This window comes from Cyprinus carpio, chromosome B18 (assembly GCF_018340385.1).
Source record: "Cyprinus carpio isolate SPL01 chromosome B18, ASM1834038v1, whole genome shotgun sequence".
Classification (NCBI taxonomy): domain Eukaryota; kingdom Metazoa; phylum Chordata; class Actinopteri; order Cypriniformes; family Cyprinidae; genus Cyprinus; species Cyprinus carpio.
The window spans coordinates 12267267-12291829 of record NC_056614.1 but is presented as its reverse complement, the minus strand read 5'-3'; the positions used below and the strand labels follow the sequence as shown (position 1 = coordinate 12291829).

At 36.1% G+C, this 24563-nt stretch overlaps 1 protein-coding gene across 1 annotated transcript in view; it reads left to right on the top strand.

The window, feature by feature from the left end:
- LOC109109494 (protein jagged-1b) overlaps positions 1-24563 on the top strand; it is a 58921-nt gene that overhangs the window by 25787 nt on the left and 8571 nt on the right. The window contains exons 3-7 of the mRNA XM_042743853.1: positions 15201-15258; positions 19784-20038; positions 21530-21590; positions 21736-21866; positions 24216-24335. Coding sequence (XP_042599787.1) covers positions 15201-15258; positions 19784-20038; positions 21530-21590; positions 21736-21866; positions 24216-24335 — 625 coding nt within the window. The remainder of the gene's footprint in view (positions 1-15200; positions 15259-19783; positions 20039-21529; positions 21591-21735; positions 21867-24215; positions 24336-24563) is intronic.

Here is a 24563-nt window from a genome sequence, read left to right as displayed (position 1 = left end):
TTACAGTTTGTACAAGGGACAGAGTAGAGCAACTATGGTATGTTTACTGGCGTTTTATTGGGGAAAAATGGGTGCTAGAGAAGCATGATGGAGGGTTATATCAAAACAGCATGTAAGAATAGTGAGTCAGTGATAGAGAGAGACAGAGAGAGGGAAATTCCTCTGAGAGGGCTGGGAGTTCTTCCTGTTGGAATGAGCTCTGTTTGTACAGGCTGTCTCAGTCGGGATATCCTCCTGTACCCCCATCTGTGGTACACCATTTGAGTTTTGCAAATTATTAGTCCTTTTCTCTTCATAACTTTTTTTTTTCATATGGTCTGTGTGTATTTCATAACTTTATAAGTGCTGCATAAGCATTGCAATTTACAGTGGGGTCCAAAACTCTGAGACTGCATTGAAAAATCTGTTCAGAGCTGCTGTCATTAAAGTAAAATATATAAACATTATACTAAGACATTCTGACATTGAAATTATTATTGTTTTTTTTTAATTAAAATTTTATTTCAAACTGTTATGCTGACACTTACTGAGATAACTTATAAGCTCTAGAGGTCCCAGACTTTTAGATCTCACTTTATTATTCAGTTACTGAATATGAGCGAGACAGACAAAGAGAGTGGAAGTGAGAGAGAGTAAGTGTGTAACTGTAAAGAGTTTAAAGATGAATACAAGTTGGTATATAGATGTTTATGGATGAATGGACAGATATTTAGAGTGGAGAGAGAGAGTGAGTGAGAGAGAGAGAAAACATAAAGGGCTTTTTAACAAAAGCCGTCATCAGTGCTTAAATGGAAAAAGAAGACTGGTGCAGAGTAGCATACTAACATACTGTTCTTACTGTTGCTGCAGTATGTGTATGTGTGTATAAAATATTTATAATAAGTAATATAATTAGTAATAGAGTAATAGTAATGGATAAAGGCCCGTTCGAGGCCAGTTCACACCAAGGGCGATAACTATAAAGATATAGTTCTAAAAATCGTTCTCAATATTAAAGAATAGTTCACACCACATCTATAACGATAAAGGAACAGAGAAACGATATCGCTGGAATTCCTTTCAGAGCGGATTTCTGAAAGGACTTTCTGATTTTTTTTCCAGCTGATGAACGATAAAAATATTGACAGCCAATCAGAATTAATCCTGCTGTCATGAGCTCGAGAATTTAAAGAGGTAGTTGAGCATGCGCTGAGAATAAACAGACAATACTGTCCGCAGGTGTGGACGCTAATAGTCATCTTTATGGATATCGTTCTTGGCATGAATGGGCCTTAAGAGAGTATAGTAAGAAATAAGGGGTGTTTGATGCTACAGCACACATTCTGTCAGTTGCAGTTCTTGTGCCACTTCTGTCTCAATACAACGCGACATACATTCACATTAAAAAATTCACATTAATTCAGTGGCGGAGTTACACTCATGGGACACTGCACTTTGCAATTACAAAAGTACATTATTTGCATGTGCTTTAAAGCCTTGCAGATTAAACATTTCATTTGTATGCTGTTCTGATATGCGCTTTTTCTGAGACCTGAAGCGCGCACACACTAAAAAGCCTGTCAAACACTGCCTGATTAATGGATTAAAAAGTGAAAGTAAACAGTTGAGAAAAGAAAAAACACACAAGGTTTACATATAAACCGTTGCACATTTCTAAATTTAAAAAAAAAAATTAAAAAGAAAAAAGTGCAGGCAGACTAAGGCCTCGTTTACACTGCAGGTCTTGATGCCCAATTCTGATTTGTTGCCTATATCCTATATTTTTTGGCTGTCCGTTTACACATTCTTTCAACTGTGACCCATATCCGATTCATGTGTTTACACTTGCCATACCATTTGAAACATTGTGCATGCATTGTTGTCACATGTGCTTCCTCATGAGAATAATGTGACAAATGAGCAAATCACAATGAGCAAAAAAAAAAAAAAAAAACCTTTTGGGGGAAAATTAAATTCTCCATTAAAACACCTTCAAAATGATTCATGATTTGTTGGAATCGGACATAAATTCACACCCATTTGAAGTAGATAGTGAAGTCCTCCATCTTTTCTTATTATTAAATACTATATTAATAATCACAATACAGCTATTGTTTTTATTTTATCTTTGCTATTATAAATAAGAGCAGATGCAAAAAACTAAACAAAAAACAGTAGAACAAATAGCCTAGAAAGAAACAAATAATGCATTACCTTTATCATTTTCTATCTAAACTAAAGCATTCATTTAGTTCATTTAGGGGAAGTCGTGGCCTAATGGTTAGAGAGTCGGACTCCCAATCGAAGGGTTGTGAGTTCGAGTCTCGGGCCGGCAGGAATTGTGGGTGGGGGGAGTGAATGTACAGCGCTCTCTCCACCCTCAATACCACGACTTAGGTGCCCTTGAGCAAGGCACTGAACCCCAAACCACACCACAAACTCCGAAACATAAATGGCTGCCCACTGCTCCGGGTGTGTGTTCACAGTGTGTGTGTGTTCACTGCTCTGTGTGTGTGCACTTCGGATGGGTTAAATGCAGAGCACAAATTCTGATTCTGAGTATGGGTCACCATACTTGGCTGAATGTCACGTCACTTTCACTTTTCACTTTCACTTCATGTATGAAAAACAGTCAAATGTAAAAATAACGTAAGTGTGCTCATTACAAATAAATTGTTTATTAAAACTACAAAAGCAGTTTAATGAAGTGCAGCGAGTGATTCTCTCTTTTCTTTTATTGTTAGATTATATTAGATCCGTGCATTACAGTATAGGACGTCTGTCTCATTATCATAATGTTAATGTTACACATCAGATGTTTTTCCCCAACAGTTCCCTCAGCATTCACTTAAGACAAAGCAGATTGTGTTTGTGTGAATTCTGAAATACTGTAATTCTGTATATGTGTGTAGTTATCGGGATCGCGCGCTGTTATATGCACGCACTTAGGATGACAGTCAGTGCGAGAAGCAAGTTGAGAAAATGTAATCCTCTCAGAAAATGTTGAAATAAAGATAAGAATTTTGTTTTTGCCTGTAGCTCAAAATAGCCCATGCAAATTTACACTCATTTTGCCAGCACGGGTCACATATGATAAACCGGGAGAAGTACCAAATTGTCGCAGTTTTTATGACGTACAGAACGCAATGCCTCAGAATATCCGATCTGCCTGTTTACATGACAGTCGCATTGGGACATATCTGATTCATATCCGATTTATTTCCACATATGAATGAGGCCTGAAACTGATCTTGAAATATCCCGTTTACACTGTCATAGAACAGATCCGATCTGTGTCACATATGAGCAAAAAAATCGGAATCAGGTCACATTTAACTGGCAGTGTAAATGAGGCCTAATAGTACCAAACATGCTTCCGCTTGTCATTAAAGGGATAGTTCACCCAAAAATTACAATTCTGTCATTATTTATTCTCTCTCATGTTGTCCAAAACCTGTATTAATATCCTTCATATGCTGAACACAAAAGAAGATATTTTGAAGAATGTGGGTAACCAAACAGTTGCTGTTGCCCATTGACTTTGATAGTAGGAAAAAAAACAAACATGGAAGTCACTGCAGGGGACCAGCAACTGTTGGTTACTCACATTCTTCAAAATAACTTTTGTGTTCAACAGAAGAAAGAAACTCATTCAGGTTTATAACCACTTGTGAGTGAGTAAATGATGACAGAATTTTTATTTTTGGGTAACTATCCCTTTTAATATTTAATAAAACAACAAAACACAAAGAGAAAAATCACTCTCTGCTTTTGAATGAAGAACTTTACAGTTGCTTTAATAAGAAACAATGAATAATTTACACAGTGACGTGTATATAGTGTTTATATTTGTTCATTCGGTTTCTTGAATGCTACAAATACACCTGAACCTGTACAATTTCATGTACAGTATTTACGTAAAGTTTTTGCAAGGTCTCAGTTTGTGTATGTATAGTCAACTATTTATAGTATTTATAGTATGTGTATAGTCAGATGTTTAACTGTTGTATAGGTCTGTAATTGTTTTTCTTATACTTCTATTGTTGTATGTTTATATTTATGATTAACTAGTATGTAGCACCATGGTCCTGTGAGACATGACATTTCATTCCACTATATGTCCACACATGTAGCAGAATGACAATAAAGCTTGACTTGACTTGACTTGACTTGACTTATTTTTATATGTGTATTTGTAATGTGTATTTTTGTTCTTATTTTTTAATAACAAAGATAAAATAAAGACAAAGATTTTTATATATTAAATATTAAATATTTGCCAATCTTTTTTATTTCATATTTTGTTACCTTGTAAGGCTTTGTTTTTAAAAGAGGGACATTAGTTTGGCTGTACTGCTCAGAGAACTTGCAAAATAGTTAAACCAACATGACAATGAATTGTGATAAAGTCATGAATCATGATATGATTTTTTTGCCATATCACCCACCTCTAGTAAAAAGTAATAGGGCTATGCATGGACAAGAATCTGTTGATATGATATGTATCACGATACAGGGGTTGCGATACAATGTGTTGTGATACATTGCGATATTGTAAGCAAGACAATATATTGGGATATTTCTTATTTTAGGAATAGGATATATTTTTTAAGGAAACCTGCCATAAAGAACACACCACCATATGCAAACCTTAGCAATAAATAAATAAAAGAAATAAATAAAAATTATTTAACCAGAACACTGTCACGATTACGTTCAGTTTAGTTCAGTTCCTATCATATCTGTTATGAGCTCTCATTAGTTACCATGATTTCTGATTAGTTAATCCTTGTCCAGCTGTTCCTGCTTAGTTCCCCCATTTACCATGTCTCTACTTATAGTCCTGATTCTGTTCTATCCTTTTTCAGTTATTAGCTTATGTTATATGTTGTACCAAGAAATGCCTGTTTGGAATTATGCATCTTTGTTTGCTGTCCTCATTCCTCGACAACCTGACAGAATAACCGACCGCATCAAAACAAACAAAGTATGGACTCACCAGCATTACGTCTCCTCCTCAGACCAGAAAGCCAAAGGTGGTTGGAGTATTTGGCCTGGGAGATCATCCTCCTCAGATGTCCCTATCAGATTTCCTGGTTCCATCTCCTCCAATGGTTTCAGCCAGTCCCCTGGATTTGTTGGCCCCACTGGTGTCATCAAGTTCCTCGGCTCTGCCTCTGCCGCTAGCTCCGTGTGGCTCATCAGCTTGCCTCAGGCTTCCCCGCCACCAGCTCGAGTCCCCGGCTGCACTTCAGCCCTCCAGGCCCATGTCTCCACCTCGGCCTATCAGCCTGCCTTCTCCACTCAGGCTCTGCATTCCTTTGGCTCCACCGTGGCCTGTCTGCCCTAGGACTCCTCTGGGCTCCCTCGTACATCCGGACAAACCTCGGTGGTCGTCGCTCAGCTTCTGCCACAGACTTCCAGGTCTCCGGTTACGCCTCGACCCTCCACCCCTTCAGCTTCACCGGGCTCCTACCTTCCTCTGGTTTCCCTGTCATCCTCGCTTGCTCCATCATCACCCTGGTCAGCCAAATCCCCGGCTCTGCCTCAGTCACGTGAGCCAGCATCTCCACCTTGGGCTTCCAGGCCTTCGATGTCACCCTGGTCCATCGGCCTTTCTGCTCTGATGGTTCCTCCATGTACCCTGGTTCTGCCTCCGTGGATCGGCTTCTGGGGGTCGCCCAGTCCTTCAGCCAAAGCTCCTCCCTGGTTCCTCCCATCGTCGGCTCCACAATGGTGTTGGTCTACTCCGAATTCTCCAGGTTCCAGTCCTTCACCAGCACCACGCCCTCCACCTAAGCCTCCACCCCTCTTTTCTGTCATCTACTGTTGTAGCGTGAGGTCACGCCTTTCAAGAGGGGGAGCTAATGTCACGATTACGTTCAGTTTAGCTCAGTTCCTGTCATGTTTGTTATGAGCTTTCATTAGTTACCATGGTCTCTGATTAGCTTATCCTTGTCCAGCTGTTCCTGCTTAGTTCCCTCATTTACCATGTCTGTACTTATAGTCCTGATTCTGTTCTATCCTTCGTCGGTTATTAGCTTGTTATGTGTTGTACCAAGCCAGAATTCTCAGAAAAGTCTGTTTGGAATTATGCATCTTCGTTTGCTGTTCTCATTCCTCAATGACCTGTAAAAAAAAACAAAAAAAAACAAAACAAAGTGGGATCTGCATTTGCAATCAATCCCTGTACCATTCAACGTAACTGAAACACTTTTTTTGCAGTACGAGTCAAGGGGGAAAAATTAAAGTGCTTGCAGGATCCTTTAGCTAAATGTATAATGTATTTTACAAAAATTAAGTTTACAATTGTCACATACAATGTCATAACATTTTGATCTTAACAAAATAATAACATTTGCTTAATATCAATGAAAAATAAAGTACTTGCAGGATTTCTAAAGAAAATATTTTTAAAAAAAAAACAAAATAATGTTAAACATTCTCAGAACCTTTCCACTTGGATTTCACAGGTTTTTCAGTTTGGTTTCACAGGTTTTTCAGCCGAAACTGGAACTAGAACAATTATTTCATTACTAGAAGCAAACTATATTAATGCTAATATTAGTGGCGTGACCTGATGCTATTATTTCCTGTCACTGTTTAAGTTCAGAGATGAAGACTGCCATCTAGCGGTCGGGATATAAACTCAAAATGAAACAACTGCCATGAATTTTGTATGATTTTAAATTTTTTAAAATAGCGATATTCAGTTTTTGAGAATCTGTACAGTATCACTAAACACTCACGTGTATCAATATTTTCTTACACCCCTAATAAGTAGTAGACGGTATATTTACCAAAATGTACAGTATACAACTGAAATGCATAATTCAGTCTTTAAAGTTAAACTGGCAGTGCAACCAGCCTTATTTATTTCCATCCCAAGTTTCCAGCATGGTCCAGCTCAGTACTGCATGCTATGAGAATTTTCTTTAGCCCTCCTCCTCCCCAGTACCACCTGTCTAGATCTGCCACGGGGGTTCTCCCTACTTTACTTTGCAGCCACAGAATGTATCCTAATCCCTGTTATTCCAAACATGTTTCATCAGTAAGATCATGTCAGCAGCATAGCAGATCTAGTCTATACACTGCATTCTTATTATTAAAATGATGTTAAATCTATTAAAAGAGTTGTTATCATTGAACTTACTGCATGAAATACTATATCTCACAATGCAATGTGTTCAACTTAACCTTACAGATCTGGTATTATGACTTAGATGTTTATCATGGAATAATGTGTACCGTTTTACTTACTATTGTGAATTAATAATACTATAGGTAATATTCAGTATACTGTGTAGTGTTCAGTAAGCTTTTACATTCTGAACATAGCTTTTTTCAGATGAAGTGGGGAAGGGGAGAGAAGGAGAGGAAAGCCATTTAGATATTTCATAACTGTTTAATCTTGTCAGCCTAAGGGTGTTTTTCCAGACAAACATTTTCTCATAGTAGAGGGTTAGGGATATCGATTTGCTTGCTTTAAAATGAACACCATTCACTGCTCAGTCTGTTAGAATGTGGAGATTAGACATTAATTCGCAATGAACATAAAAATAGGTTAAACCTGTAACCTGTCCTGCATTGTTTGTGCTACAGACAGTAATACCACAAATCATGTGTCTTGTTGTAGTGCTTTTTTAAGTGTGTAGATATGATTTCTGACTGATGACTGATTATTGTAGAGACTTTGAAGGTGAACTCTTTTAGCTCTTTAGATCTAATGAGCAACTATACTGCAACATGATAAAAACCCATTCAGCAACTGCATAGCATCCTGACTGCCTCTCAAAACACATGAACATCATGGGAGTCTGTGTAAAAAATGTCCAGACGTCAAAAATCATTCACTCTATATAGTTGCATTATTTAAAACTGCATTTTGAAATTATGTTGCGTCAAAGATCAGTCAGCGGTTTCTCGACTAATAATGTCTTACTTAACTCGTTTAAGAAACACAGACTGCTTATATCTAAAGATTGATCTCTACATAGTTCCAGACTAAAACAAGTCTTAATCCTTGTCTTAACCCCCCACTTTTTACTGATTCTAATCTTAGCCAAACTTTTTTATTAAATGTTACTAAATGGATGATAGATTGCAGATGTGCTGCTGCTTTATGAATTCAGAGAACAGAGACTGTTGCTACATTGAGAAGGTCCAGCAAGTTTCTAGTCCCCTCATGAAGTGTTGCTATTCTGAGGAGCCGGATGCAGTGAAATACAGTGCTAGCTCATTATGAATTCACTGCAGTGCAATTGTGCCTCTTTTTCCCTTAAGTGTGAATAGAGCTCTTTCATATGCAGGCATCCAAGCATATTAGACTTTCAAATAGCTCTGTTGCTAAAGGGTTTTCGAAATAACAAACACAACATCCTGTTTAGTAATAAAATTAAAGCATATGCATATACTGATCATGTCCTTTCAATGGGAGAGATAGACTCTGCATATAAAGACCTTACTTACAGAATACTGTATTTATGTCTGTTTATTGGGAGCTAGTCATTATCACAGACTGTGATTGTTCATAATGGTTTTTGATGCCTTCAGTGAAACAATTTTCCTGTAGCTTTTTTTTGATGCACAGCTACTGTAGGAGCTGGGACACAGTGCTTTTAAAATGTCAGCGGAGACACAATGGGGGCTGAAGTGAATCATTTGATGCTCACCTGTGCACAGAGACACAAACTCCTGCTACTATTGTCCTGAGTTCTAAAAACTGGAGAGTTTTGTCTCTGAGCCTGATCTTATCTGCTTGATGCTGTTTACAGTTGGATTTTCCGGCATATGTTTGTCTTTTCATTAATTTGCTAGTTTATTTCATGTATTTTGGGTGTGTGTGATTAGGCATGATTGTGTGAGAAACAGGCACAGATCATAAACAGGATATGATGTATTTGTGTGTGTTTTGAAATGGGACAGTCTTTTTTGGTTTCGATGGTTCCCACAGGTCTCAAGATCACTGCATGAGCACAAAGGGAAAATTATATATCTCAAAGTTAAAGCCTTAAAGCTTAAAATTTTAAGACACCATTAATGTATTAAATATGGCTTTACTTATATATATGATGTCGGCAATATTTAATATATGAGCACACTGTGTAGCTGTGGATTAAAGATTAATATGATCTCGAATCCTGCTAAAAAAAAAAGGTAAATTAATATATAATAAATTAGTTAGTTTTAGTACATTAGTTTTTCCTAAAAAAAAAAAAGTTGAATTTTAATTAAAAGAAAGGTTTAAATTAATATAAAGAACATATTTGATAAGAACTACACAATATTTGTGTTTTTTTAAAATGTGCCATTGTAGTAAAATGGTACTTTTATCAATTTATGTTTAACAGTTTGAACAGAAAAACATATTCTGTTAACTTAATACTGTACAATTAAATATTTCCCAATATTTTTAAATCATTTACTTTAGTATAATGGCAAATATAAAAAGTATAATATGCACAAAATATTTGGTAACACTTTACAGTAAGGTCCTGTTTGTTAACATTGGTTTATGCATTAACTAACAATGAACAGAAAATTTGTTACAGTATATTTATTAATCTTTTTAAATATTAGGTAATAAAAGTACAACTGTTCTTTGTTCATTCATTATAGCTCAGGCCCATTAAACAATATTAACAGATAGAATTTTTAATTTAAATAATGTATTAGTATTTTAAATAAACATTAACTAAGATTAATAAATGATTTAGACTTTTTTTTATATATATATAGTTCAGGACAGGTTAACTAATGTAGTTAACGAATGTTACTGAATGTTAACAAACAGAACTAATAAAGAGTTGTCGATATAGTTCTCACACAATATAAATATGTAATTTATACATGGTAATATACAGGTGCTTTCTTGTTTTAGTAAGGGTGTTCTTTACAATGGGATCATCATATTTGGGTGTCCAAGGCATCAAAAAGTTTGAAAACCCCTTGTTTTTACATGCAATTAATACAACAGTCCATTCAGCCCATTGACTCTACCACCTTAATACTCTTTTGAAAAAAGTATCATCCATTATTTTCTTTCAGAATATCTCAAAAGAGATAACATTAAGTTATTGTCAAAACACTTATGCCTGTTTTGATGATTAGTGACTCATTAATTACAACATGAAGATGTAAAACTTGCATCACAGATAAATTAGCTAGAACGGAAATGACAGTAGTTGATCTTGAGCCAGAGGTGAGGGAGAAGCAGGCGAACAGTGATTTAGCAGATTTCTTAACTTGACCTGGGACAAGAAATACTCGTACACCCTTCCTGCACGTGTGTGGTCCACCCACCTGTGTGTTTGTGTGTACGCCTGTCTCTGACCTTGGCTCTGCCACTGCCGTTGGCTTACCCTGTGCTGATGCAGCCTGATAGAGAGAGAGAATAGAGGAACAGAGAAATAGGAGACAAAGGTCTGGGGACTGACCAACGCTGATGTAATGGGTGTGTGGTTTTGTTTTAGAGAGCGTAATTTCCTAACTTCTCTGTTCTTTTGCCTCATCTCTTCCGCCAGGATGCCCCAGAGCCAAAACACAGACTTTGTGCTGAGAATATCAGCGGCTCCCTAAACCCACACACACAACAGACAACAGACATTACACACACTGGCAGTACAAACACACTCGGATACACACAAACATGATGGGCATAACATGAATCAGCCTCACTTAAAGGGATACTCCACCCCAAAATGAAAATTTTGTCATTATTCACTTACCCCCATGTTGTTCCAAGCCCTTAAAATCTCCGTTCGTCTTCGGAACACAATTTAAGATATTTTGGATGAAAACCGGGAGGCTTGAGACTGTCCCATAGACTGCCAAGTAAATAGCAGTGTCAAGGTCCATAAAAGGTATAAAAGTCGTCATCAGAATATCGCCATCAAACGTGGCCCTATAATGTAGGGAATACCAGGACCACACAAGCGTATAACATTTTTATTTAATTACATGATGTGCAAAGATATGACAAAGAAAGGGAAATAATGTTTTTTAATGATGAATATGAAATATGAAAGCATTTTAAAAAAATGTAATGATACTCTCAGTATGATACCAAAACTGCCATTAAGTAGTGCCAAGTCACTCTTTTTAATTAGTGATTCATTCAGTCATTAATTCAGCTAATTAATTCAAATGGCTGATTAATTCAGATATGAAACAAGTGACTTTCATTGGCTTGGCAAATTCATTAAAAACCGCAGATTAATTCAGTTTTATGTGTGGCTATGTGTTGTGCTGTGGTACACGCCACTATATATATACATATATATATATATATATATATATATATATATATATATATATATATATATATATATACCTATATATATATATATATATATATATAAAATACACAATTTTGTTTTATTATTTGTTTTTAGTGGCTGTTTATGCTGAATTGATGCTGAATATCCATCTAAGGCTTGCTTGTGCATGCGTGTGTGTGTGTGTGTGAGGGTGTGAGGGTGTCGAACACTAAGTTTAGTGTGTAGTGTGGTTTGGGTTATCTCATTGCAGGAGGCTGAGAGAGGGCTCCAGGGCCTAAGAGGGGACCACTGTAGGTGGACATTTTTGTTTGTGTGTCTGAGAAAATTGCCTTTGTTCTGGTTGTTTATTTAAGGGTGTGGGTGCTGTGAATGTTTTGAGCTTGTTAGGGCACTGAGGGCACACTGTGTGTGTGTGTGTGTGTGTGTGTGTGTGTGTGTGTGTGTGTGTGTGTGTGTGTGTGTGTGTGTGTGCGTGTGAATGTGTTAAGAGGAAAAAGAAAGCGAATGCAGTGCTGGATGTTATTTTTGAGAGTGCTGTTGTGAACAGCAATTGTTGAAAGCTATTACACATTTGAGTGAGCAAATATGTGTGAGAGAGAGTGTATGTGCTGTTACAACACAAATCACATCTCTGGAATAATGAAGTGCAAATGTAGTTTTATCTCAGTGCTGTCTTTGTCTCTGAAGTGGGCATTAAGGATGTGAAACGTTGTTTACATTGTGTAATGACTGTTAGCTTGTTATATGAAACATTTATAAGATACTTAGCATTAGCTAACACATACCTGTCATACTGTTGTTTTATCCTGATTTATACTTAATTCGTAGATTATGTTCTTACCAGGAAATACATGAGAGGTTTTAGCAACAAGTAATTTGATTGTCCACACAGAAAGCAAAAAGTGCTGTGCAATGCTGCAATACAACATAATGTATATGATTAATAGTTGTGCAGAGCAGGATTTTAGACCAATGAGATTTCACTGTAGGTGGAGCAGTAATACTGCATTGTATAGTATACACTGTTTATACTGCCTACTATGTTTTGAAGGTATTTTCAATAGTTCTTTATCTATTAGCAACCAATGAGCATGAGGACTTACAAAAAACATTAAACAGATAATGTATCTACAGTTGTATGTAGTTGCTCAACCTCAAGTTGTTCTAAATCTGTATACATTTCTTTCTTATTGTGAACACACACAAAAAGGATATTTATTAGAAATTGTGTAACCAAAGAGTTGATGGTTCCCATTGACTTCCATTGTAATATATATAATGAGAGAGAGAGAGAGAGAGAGAGAAAGAAAAGGAGAGAGAGGTTAATGGGGTCCATCAACAGTTTGGTTCCAACTTTTTATCTCACAGTTGCGAGTTTAATCTTTTAATTCAGTTTTTTTTTTTTTAATTGCATGATAAAAAAAATACTTGCAATTCTGAGTTTTTTTTCCCTCAGAGATAAGAGATATAATCTCGCAACTGGGAGTTATAAAGTCAAAATTATGAGATCTAAACTTGCAGTTCTGACATTTCTCTCAGAACTGCATGATATAATCTTGAAGTTGTGAGTCATAAAGTCAGTATTATATGATATAAAGTCGCAATTCTGAGAAAGTCAGAATTGTGAGATATAAACTAACAATTCCAACGTTTTTCAGAGTTCTGACTTCATAAAATGCAATTACGAGTTAAGTCAGAACTGTATGATATAGCCTAAACTCACAATTCTGAGAACATCTCTGTTTTTTCCCTCACTTACACTGAGGAAAAAAGAAAAAAAGAGACTGAGAAAAAAAGTCAGAATAGCGAGATATAAACTCGCATTTGCAAGAAAAAAAAGTTAGAATTGTGAGAATTGTGAGAAAAAAAAAAAAAAAAATGTTTTTTTTTTTTTTAAATTTAGTGGCGGAAGCGGGCTTCCATATGACGGTGAGTAAATGATGACAGAATGTTAATTTTTGGGTGAACTATCCCTTTAAGGAGATTGAACTGCATCTACATAGCTAAAAAACTTTTTATAGAAAAAAATTATGAGTATGTATGTTCTTGAGTGTATATCATTCAGATGACTCTAAATTTTTTATTACTGAACTGCTGAATGAACATTTAAAATACTAAGTACTACTAACCACTGAATAAACCTTTAAAATAGTGAGTAGTAGGCATTTTTCCATGAGAAACCTTTCAAATGCTACATTGTCACTTGACCTCATTACTGTATGTTGAATGCGAGTAACAATTACTACACCATTCAGGGTTGAAACACATCTTTCAGCATTGATGATCATTTCAGAATAGCAGTGTATTCTGATTAAACTTTATTGAACTAAATGTATTTGCAAGAAACATATACATCTAAGTTACATATTTATATTTTCATATAATAATATTTAAATATAGTGCTAGTCAAGCACCTGCCATTGAGATGAGTGCAAATGCTAATGGATATAGGGAATGCTAACTGTCACAATCATGGCTAGTGACAAAAACTCACATTTACATGGAAGAGCTTTTATCGTTTGGGCTGCGGCAATTGAAGTCAGTTTTTTATGCATGTGCTGTTTAATCAGGAATTTAATTATGAAGCTTAAGCTATCTTGAGTGTATTTAATGCAAGATGCTTTTCAGTCATATGAAGCAATTCTTCTTCATCTCATGTCCGTTTCCCAGTCAGTCATTCAATCACTAAATCACGTTCTCTCAACCCTTATAACAGCACTTTTATCAAGCTCCCTCACTCCTGCCAATCGTTCTTCTCTCTCCGTCCCTCGCTGAGCTCCACCACTCCTCTCCTCTGTGGTGGCCACTTACGAGACAGTCGTGACCGTACATCCACACTGCCTTTTAGAGTTTCGCTACCCAGAATGCTGCAGCTGTGTCATTTGCATGGCAGGGTTTGGACCTCTCACTGGAGAACGAGAGTGTGGCTTTGAATTATTCATTTAGGGGACATAGAGAGGAAGAAGAAAATTGTCCTTCTGTCTTTTTTTCTTCGTCCCTGTCTGTCTTTTTCTACTCGTTGATGCTCTCATGAATGTGTCTGCTTCCCTTTTAAATCACGTTGTGATGCTGCAGCCGCTTGTTCATTAGTGTTTGAAGTACTCTATTTGTTTAAGTACTCATGACTGTCAGTTGTCTGGGGATGATTGGTACTGTATTTAGTCTGCAGAGAGGCTTGGTCTCAGTGCTGCCGCGAATCAATGGTGACATTCTTCTGTTTTCTGGGTTTTCTGTTGTTTTCAGTGTCACCATCTGTTCCCCCACTGGACTTCAGAGATGTAGCTATCAGAGGAAAAGCTCAAACCATGAGATCCAGTAGCAAATTTCAGCATGAAAAGCACATCACAAACACATCTGTACTTTATTGGTGGTGTTTACTATAGAACAAACCCTTAACCCCTCGTGAAAAAGAAGTATGCTTTAGCATGCTTTTAATATTACTGAAAAAGCTGTAACAATTTATAGGGACCGATTCTCACTATTAACTAGTTGCTTATTAGCATGCCTATATTATTAACATATTGGCTGTTTATTAGTACTTACAAAGCACATATTCTGCATGAGCATATTTATTTTACTAATATTATATTATATGTCTGTTAAAAATACTTTTAAGATTTGAAATACGCTGCAAGTGCATTTTTCACAAGCGAAGTATTAAACTTTGGCACATAATTCATCCCTTATTTGCTCAAATCATGTGACTTATTTTTCAAATTGCACTGTTACTTTTCTAAGCAATAATCCAAATTAGGATTTTTATATGATTGATGATAAAATGGTGGGAAAAAACTGAATTCTGAGAAACTGACTCTACCCCGAATTATGTATTATTGCTACTGCATTTGTGCAGGATTGTTTTAGCATTTTTGGTGTATTGTGTACATGTTGCAATATAAAAAGCACTGATATGCATTTCGTTGTTTATTTTCCTTTGTCTAGAAATCGTTTTCTCTGGTGATCGAGGCTCTGGACCATGACAATGAAACATCAGAGGCAGGTATGATGATACGTGTGTGTCTGTGTGAGTGAGTGATTAAATAAAATAAAAATCCATGGATCATATGTGTCCTCACAGAAAAGATTTGTAGCAATATAATAGCAGAGAAAGAAAGAAAGAAAAGAAGGACATTGCCAACAACAGACAGCCAATCCGTATTTACCCCTCATGCTGTCTTTTGGGGATTATAAGAGAACTGAGTAATGCACGGGGTCAGTCTCCATGACTCTTTCATTTCCTGTGTTGCATTCTGATTGTTTCTCCTTATAATTGAAGAAAAGCTCCATGACTGAAAATATGTTGCTGGATTTTGCACAAACACAATCACACGCACTGATTATGTTCTCATGCACAATAATGGTGGACTATTTAATGAATAAATTACACACATGTGCATGCTTCAGACAACACTGAGATACATTTGAATCACTTGGATATTGCCACTTCATATTCATAAATAACCAAACTTAATTTGCTTCGCAAACATGCAGGCTCATCTACTTCTCTCATCTTCTCTTTTGGTCTTTCTCATAAACTTTCTGTCTTTTTTCTTGAATTCTTCTTCTCTTTTAAATCTGTCTGTTTCTCTCCTCTCTCTAAATCTCACATTCTCACTGCCCTCCAGCTCCTGTAACGTCTTTTCATTTACTTTACCCATCCCTTCTCTCGTTCATTGGATTTACAGCTTGTCTCTGGTGAGGTGAGGCTTAGGTGGGCTGATCCAGGAGTTGAAATGACGTGAGTTTGGAATTGTAGAGCCGTTTTTTCCCTGCCAACTCTGGATTATAATACAGCTATGTATCTGAGTGCCAGATAGCTTTAACAAGCTTTAACAAAGTCTGTCCTGACCCATTATGTCCTTGAAAAAGACTTGAGAAAGAAAGGGCCAAGGACATGTGTTGTTCAGTTTCTCATTTATTTCATCATCTTCAAAACATCTTCTGTCCAGGATTGTGCACCATTAAGAATTACATGAAGAATGACTTTAAATTGCAAGTAATTTTTTCAGAATTATACAAATTCTGGAAATAAAATACAGAATAACTGAGCAAACATGCCTTTGAGTGGGCCCCGCGATTAAGAACGGACCAAGAGGAGCCAACCCCCAACACACAAGTGTAACTGTTTTTATTACGTGATCACTATTGCTTTGTCTGTTATTACAGATCGTTTGATATGTACTTAAAAGTATTTATGCATTTTTAACCTAAATCACAACAGCGTAATAGTTTGTTAAAATTGCCACTTTTAGGCTATGATGCCGTTTTCGTGTCTTTCCCTTTAAATGCAAATGAGCTGGTGCTCCCGGAGAAGAGGGCGGAGTTTCAAAAGCTCATGCTCCAGTACAGTAGCAATACTGGTGTTGTCCTTTGCAAATAAACAGTCCACTATTAGCACAAGCCTGTTATCTTTACAGAAAACATACTCGGTTTTAAAAATAAGTCATCTGTTTGTACTGTGCATAATATATGCGCGTTTATGAATCACACAGATGGGAGCACTGTTATTTTATGTATAATCATTTTCTATTTTTTTACTGGTTTAAATTCATTTTAAATACATTTTTCAATCATTTTAAAAGTTTTTAAATTCCTTGTTTTACTTGTTTTTCTTTAATGATTATTTTACTTTCTTTTATGTAAAGCACTTTGAATTACCATTGTGTATGAAATGTGCTATATAAATAAACTTCAGATGAACATCGTTCATCTTCGGAACACAAATTAAGATAGTTTTGATGAAATCTGAGATGCAACTGTAATGTTCCCAGGTCCAGAAACGTAGTAATGACATTGGTAAAACAGTCCATGTGACATCAGTGGCTCAACTTCAGTTTTGTGAAGCTACAATAATATTTTTGAATGCAAAGAAAACAAAAATAATGACTTTATTAAACAGTTCTTCTCCCCTGAGTTACCGTCTTCCTCCATTTTGGAGAGTATCACAATGCATACGCACGCTTTCCACTAAGTGTAAAAAATGCAGATTACACTGATTATGTTCACGAGCATGCTTTCCTCCCCTAACGTAAACAGTGCTGATTACATTGGTTACGTTCTTGCTCTCCAAAATGGCGGCAGACAATAACTCGGGTGAGCAAAATTTTGAATAAATTGTTATTTTTGTTTTCTTTGTGCACAAAAAGTATTCTCATAGCTTTGTCACATGATGTCACATGAACTGTTTTACCGATGTCTTTACTATGTTTCTGGACCTGGGAACATTGCAGTTGCATTGCTGTCTATGGGAGGGTCAGAGAGCTCTCAGATTTCATCAAAAATATCTTAATTTGTGTTCCAAAGATGAACAGAGCTCTTACGGGTTTGGAACAACATTAAGGTAAGTAATTAATGACAGAATTTTCATTTTGGAGTGAACTAACCCTTTAATCTAATTATATATATATATATATATATATATATATATATATATATATTGGATACTTGTGACTGTTAAATGTCTTTGAATTGCAGTTCAGTTCTTTTTGGTCAGTCGAATGCAAATTCTAGTTCAGCATCCCATGGGATTTGACCAATTAAATGTTCTTGTACCCTGCACAAATATATATTTGCATATTCTCACACTGAATCCCAAAGCATTTGTAGTTCAGTTTTTCATCCCTCTTGATCAGTCATTTCTGACGATGTCCAAATGCTTTAATAAAGGACCACAGTGTACCAAAGACACTGAATTCCTTTCTTATGGGTTTGATGGATCTTGTGTGATCTTATCTTACATCCCCGAGTGAGAGATCAGACTTATGTTCATGTAAATTCATGGGCCTTCACATCTTAGTGATAAACTGAGCTCAAGGTTTTCTGCACGAGTGCAGCTCTGCTAGTCATTTACATCTCTAATGGAATGAAGTTAAATGGACCACAGCACTAATTACTGACTGTGCTTACACTGCAGTCCATTAACAGAAGAGGACGAGACAATCATGTCCAGATCTGTGTGTGTGAACCTGCCTTAAGGGTCCAAGTTCCTTTTGTGGTCACTGTATGCAGTTGATGTGTTTATTTTTATTGCGTGTATGGGGTTGCTAAGGAAAACTGATCTATGTTTGAACACCTTTACTCTTCACTGTTTTCATTCTTTTATTTTTAAGCCCAGATGATCTCATCTGTTAGGCAAGTTTTCTTTCTTTCTGCAGTTCTTTGTGAGATAATGCACTATGTAACAGTATTCAAGATGAGGCAGGCTAACAGTCTCTGTGGGAAACCTCTTGTACACCAGGGACAAAAGGGAGAGATAGATGAACAAATCCAATGTCTCATCAACCCTCGATGCACAGCTCAAGTTCTATCAACAGCATTTGTTGATAACCACTGACAATAATTTTGACGAATTAAAAAAAGACAACAAAATCATATATACTGGAATAAGTTTAAATGGAAATAAATAAAGCCAGTTCCAGGGGATAAACACACAATTATGAAGATTTTTGTACAATACACAAATCACATACTTGAATTATTCAACATAAGCCTGTGTATTATTAGCTGTAAAGTTTAAATTATTATTTAGACACCAGTGTAAAATTGTCATGACAACAGAGTTTGTGAAGCTAAAATTAGATACAACACAAAGATCTACATATGATTCATACGAATCTCATGATAACATGTAAACTACCAGTCTATTGTTTGGGGTCAGTAAGATTAAAAATAGGCTAATAATAATAAATAATACTTTTATTCAGCAAAGATTTATCATAAGTGAAAGTAAAGGCATTTAAAATGTTACAAAACTTTACTTTTGCAAATAAATGCTGTTCTTTTGAACTTTCTAATAATCTGTCACCATGTATCATGCTAATTCTGACAAACATATATTGTGGCTTAAAATATTAAGCAGCACAACTATTTTCAACATGATAATAATAAGACATATTTCTTAAGCTACAAATCAGCATTTTAGAATGATTTCTGAAGGATCGTGTGAAACTGAAGACTGCAGTAATGGCTGATGAAAATTCAGCTTTGCATCACAGGAATAAATGAGTTTTTAAAATATAATAAATATTAAACAGTTATTTTATATTGTAGTAATATTATTGTTTTTACTGTATTTTTGATCAAATAAATGCCTTGGTGAGCATAAGAGAATTCTTTCAAAAGCATTAATAAATCTTTCTGACTGCAAACTTTCAAATGATAGTGTATAATGTTTAATATTTCTAAGAAGTTTTATTTATTTATTTTTATTTTTAAAACACTTGTGTTCCACATGTACTTTTACTGTAAGTGCCTTACTATAACAGAAGTTTTAGCTTGCTTTTAAAAAAACAAGGGGCATGTCAAATTAAGCTGTCGATTTAAAACAAACAAACAAAACATTAAATGTACATTTCAATCTTAAATTGTATCAAACCCTGAACATTCCTTTAAGGTCCTTTTGCGGATACATATCATCTGAAAGCTTTTCAATGTCCTTTTGGGGAGGAAAAATATGAGAAAGCTTTATGTATACTGTATACACATTTATACATACATATACATTACTCTGTCTGTTGCCCCCTCAGGTAGGGAGGAATTAATCGAGCGAGTGCTGCTGTCCTCCATGCTGAACCCAGGTGAGCAGTGGCAGTCCTTCCGGCATCACGGCCGCACATTCACTCTGGAATACCGCCTCCGATTCCGCTGCGACAACAATTACTACGGGCCACTCTGCAACAAACTCTGCCGAGCACGAGATGACTTTTTTGGCCATTTCGACTGTGATCCTTCTGGTACTAAGGTGTGTAAGGAGGGCTGGACTGGAGCAGAGTGCAGACAGGGTGAGTGGCTCCAGCACATTGTCTTTATGTACTGTGGTCTTCAGGCTATTCGCACACAAACATAACAACTGATGATTGTTTAAAGGGTTAGTTCACCAAAAAATGGAAATTACCCCATGATTTACTCACCCTCAAGGCATCCTAAGTGTATATGATTTTATTCTTTCAGACGAATCCAATCAGAGTTATATTAAACATGTCCTGACTCTTCTAAGCTTTATAATGGCAGTGAATGGGTGTTGATATTCAATAGTCCAATAGAATTAGAATAAACTGTGTTTAGCCATCATAAAAAGTGATCCACATGGCTCCGGGGGGTGAATTAAGGTCTCCAGTAGCGAATCGATGCTTTTTTGTAAGAAAAAATATCCATATTTAAAATGTTATAAACAGATGTCTTTAGCTCCCGCTAACTGTCATACACACGTTCATGAGAAAGTGCCTTGAAGCACAGAGGAGAGAGCAAAACGCCGGTCACAAATTAGAAGTACAAAACTAGGATTTGTAAAGAAATCTGTGTATGACAGTTACACAGATGTAACTGTGTATGACAGTTAGCGCAAGCTAGAGATTTACTTTTTATAACGTTTTAAATATGGAGGTCTTTATTCACCCCGTGGAGCCATGTGAGGCACTTTTTCTTTTTTTTTTGATGATGATGATGAATGGACACAGTTTGTTCTTATTTCGTTGAACTATTGAATATCACCCATTCACTGCCATTATAAAGCTTGGAAGAGCCAGGACATTTTTTAATAAAACCAACTGGATTCGTCTGAAAGAAGAAAGACATAAACACCTAGGATGCCTTGAGGGTGAGTAAATCATGTGGCAATTTTCATTTTTTGGGTGAACTAACCCTTTAAGCTCCACCCACCTTGGTTGCTCACTCAGACAATCTTTACAGAATGTTGTTTAATGTTGTTTATACAGTGTGATGTTCAGTAAAATCAAGAAGTGAAACAGGTTCATTATCTCATTCCATTTTCCATTTTCTTATATTCAATTATTTTATATTACACTATAATGCAAATGTACAGTAGGTGTGCTTACGTCTCACCATTTTCACAGCAAAAATGTGTTCTGTGTGAACCGGCACTAATTCTGTCCTTATATGACAATTAGACTACAGGATTATTTATTCACATGCTTTTCCAACATTCCATTGAGGCCAAATCTGTTTTCCAGCAGAGAATGACTTAAGGGAGAAATGTCTCCCCTGAAATGATCAAGGAAGAGCCCTAATACTACCATATCCTAAATTAAAACATTCAGCTAGCACTATGTTAACAATAGTTGAGTAAGAGGAGCATCACATCATGACCTGTTGCATTTGGCAATGGATTATGTTTCCATTTTTTTAATCTAATTAAGTTATGTGTGTTTTGAAAATCAATCCTGCACTTGTAAGATGTCTTTAGTGAATAATTTTAATCATCATATCACTAATCTGAATCAATCATCTGTATGCATGTATGGTTATCCTTGTAGCGGTGTGTAAGCAGGGATGTCACTTGGAACACGGCTCCTGCGATCTGCCTGGAGACTGCAAGTAAGTCTGTCCAGGTTTCAGAAATATCACACCCTCTCTACAAGCTCCACTGAGTGCTGATGCATGCCGTATTCAGCACCTACTTGCTTTTGTTTGTGTCTTTTTCTCACTTAGTGTCTGCTGTAACCAATTTCTCTCTCTGTAGATGTCATTATGGCTGGAAGGGTGATCTGTGCGATGAGTGCGAGACGTTTCCTGGGTGTGATCATGGCACTTGCACTGAACCCTGGAAGTGCGTGTGTGACACAAATTGGGGCGGCCTGCTCTGTGACAAAGGTGAGATGACAAGGAAATATGCTGGTGGGTGTGTATGTGTGTGTGTGTGCAAAAATGACTGTTCTTATTACTAGGGCCATCAATCATTTTAAATATTTACTTGTGATTAATCTCTTCATTTAACTTTCTACTGTATCTTACGTGTAACACAATGAGTTGCTTTTAAAGGAAAAAAAAAATGTGCATGACACTTACTTGTCCTTAGCTGTAGCTGTAATATATGCGCATATTTAAAGACAGTAGACAGAAGCAGATTTCTACACTTTTCTCTTCACAAAGGAAGAGATGATGCTTTACACGGCGTTCACTTAACACAGACCAACAGCTGTAAGCTTGATTACAGCAGTGAAATTTATTTTTAAAAGAAACACAGTAAAAAACTGACTTATGTAAGCATTATTAAAATGTTTGTACAACTGTGACTGATTACTAACAAAACATTATTTAAATTAGTAGACCAAAGACCCAAAATATTACAAGATTGTTCAATTTGACAGTCAGTCAAATTTGCATTTAATTAAAAAAAAAAAAAAAAAATATATATATATATATATATATATATATATATATATAATTTTTTTTTTTTAATAAAATGCAAAGCAGACAACATATTTTATCACACATGCCCAAATATTCTGAGTCATTAGATTAATTGATTCCAAGACATGCTAACTGCTTACTGAGTAGGCAACGTGTGTGTAAATAGATCCAGATTAGCTAATATGAACCCACGCGTGGGGTTTCGTCAGGGCTTTGTAGAGGTGTAAGCCGATAGTCTTGGGTAAACAGAATGTGAGCCGTAAGGTGGAGGCTAAAACAGGCTCTTGCCAATCAGCGGTAATGTAAATGGTACTGTCACACCCTCACACACACATAAATATATATACACACACACAACGGACTAAACCTATGCAGACAGATTAATCGAGGTAAAAAAAATAAAATACATATACTAGCTTGATCACTCAAGCTTTCACAAACACACATACACACACATTTCCTCTAAACTCAGATCTCAGGAGCCAGTATGCAGGCTGCATCATTTTCCATCATAGCACTGGTTTTAATTTGTGTGTCTATTTGTATGTTGTGGTTATAATTCTTCCAGTTAAGCATGCTTGTTTGTTGTGGGTAAATCTTCAGGAAACAATCCATTTGAGTTTAACTCATCCCTTCAAGCATGACCTCGTAGGAATTTTTGGTTAGATTTTGTATGATTTATGAAGTAAGCTACATTTAAACAAAGTCTGAGACGTCAAACTCAATTTTTGTCTAGACCAAACTGGCATTTTGTGTAACCCCATGAGCTTGAAATTATTGTTTAGAAAATCATTTTCCTACAAGTAACAGTTCCCAGTGGTACATGTAAATTTTAGGGACATATGAATGGAAAGAGGGGTGAAAGTGCAGGTCACATGTGTTGTGTGTGTGTATATTGTATTGCTGGAAGTGGTGGCATGTGGATATGGATTGGATCCCATCTGTTTTTACATAGCTTACTACTTTTTGAGTCAGTTTTAAATTAAATGATAATCTTTCTTACAAATCATTTGTATAATATAATGATTTGTATGTATAGGTGTTTTTATGTAATTTGAGTAAGAAAACTGTTCATCATGAATTGAATCATGTGGCTTTAATTTGGCCAAAGTTTGTTGGAGGGCTGTTTATTTTTTTTTTTTGCTGCAAGGAAAAATTAAATGATGATAAATTTGCATTGGTTTTGTCCTTACCACAATTTTGTTTTTATTTCTTAAGTCAACATGAAACAACCCAGTGTATAATCATAATGTGACATTTGCTGAAACAGATTATTTACCAAGAAAAAATGTGTGACTAGACTTTTATCCATCAGGAATTGATTGGATCATGGAAAATGGAAGTTTGATACTAAATTTTGCACCACTGTACGGATTGAGAGTAAAGTGACTTTGCTGGTAAAGCACAATAATAAGTGTCTTCCAAAGTCTCTTTTTTTTGCTCTTTGTAACACAAAATAACACTACGCTACACAACTAGGATTCTCTTTACATAAATTTTAGTGAAACATTGCCAGTTATATTATTTCAGCATGGCAAAATACTATTACTAGTACTATTGAAAACTATACAGTACAGTGTTCAACTCATGTGAGTGTACACCATTCAGATAAACCCTTTACAACAGCACTATTTATTTATTAATGCATAACATGTTTTATATTAGTACCAATACAATTGAATGCACTTTTCAGAAAGGTTCATTTTGATTTAGTTGACTTGATTTTGCCTTTTTAAAACCCATCCATTTCAAGATAATAAATGGTCAGATTTATAACCTCAAAAACATCTCTTTCTCTTTTGCATACAGATCTGAATTATTGCGGTAACCATCAGCCATGCAAGAACGGTGGTACATGTACCAACACTGAACCCAACGAGTATCTGTGTGTGTGCCAGGAGGGTTTCCGCGGCCGCAGTTGTGACATCGGTGAGATGACTCTATAAAACACAACCATAAAGTCTCTCAACCCTGACAGCCTATTACAAGCACACCTCAAAGATGTGCTGTGCCAGAATAAAATCTGCAGAATGTTGTAGTCAAAGCTCACTCCTAGATGAAGCACGGCATGTTATCAGCTCTTATTTTTCGCTGTGCCACCCTGCATGAGTCTGACCAATTATCTCCTCGGTAATGATAATTTTAGTCTGTGTTAAC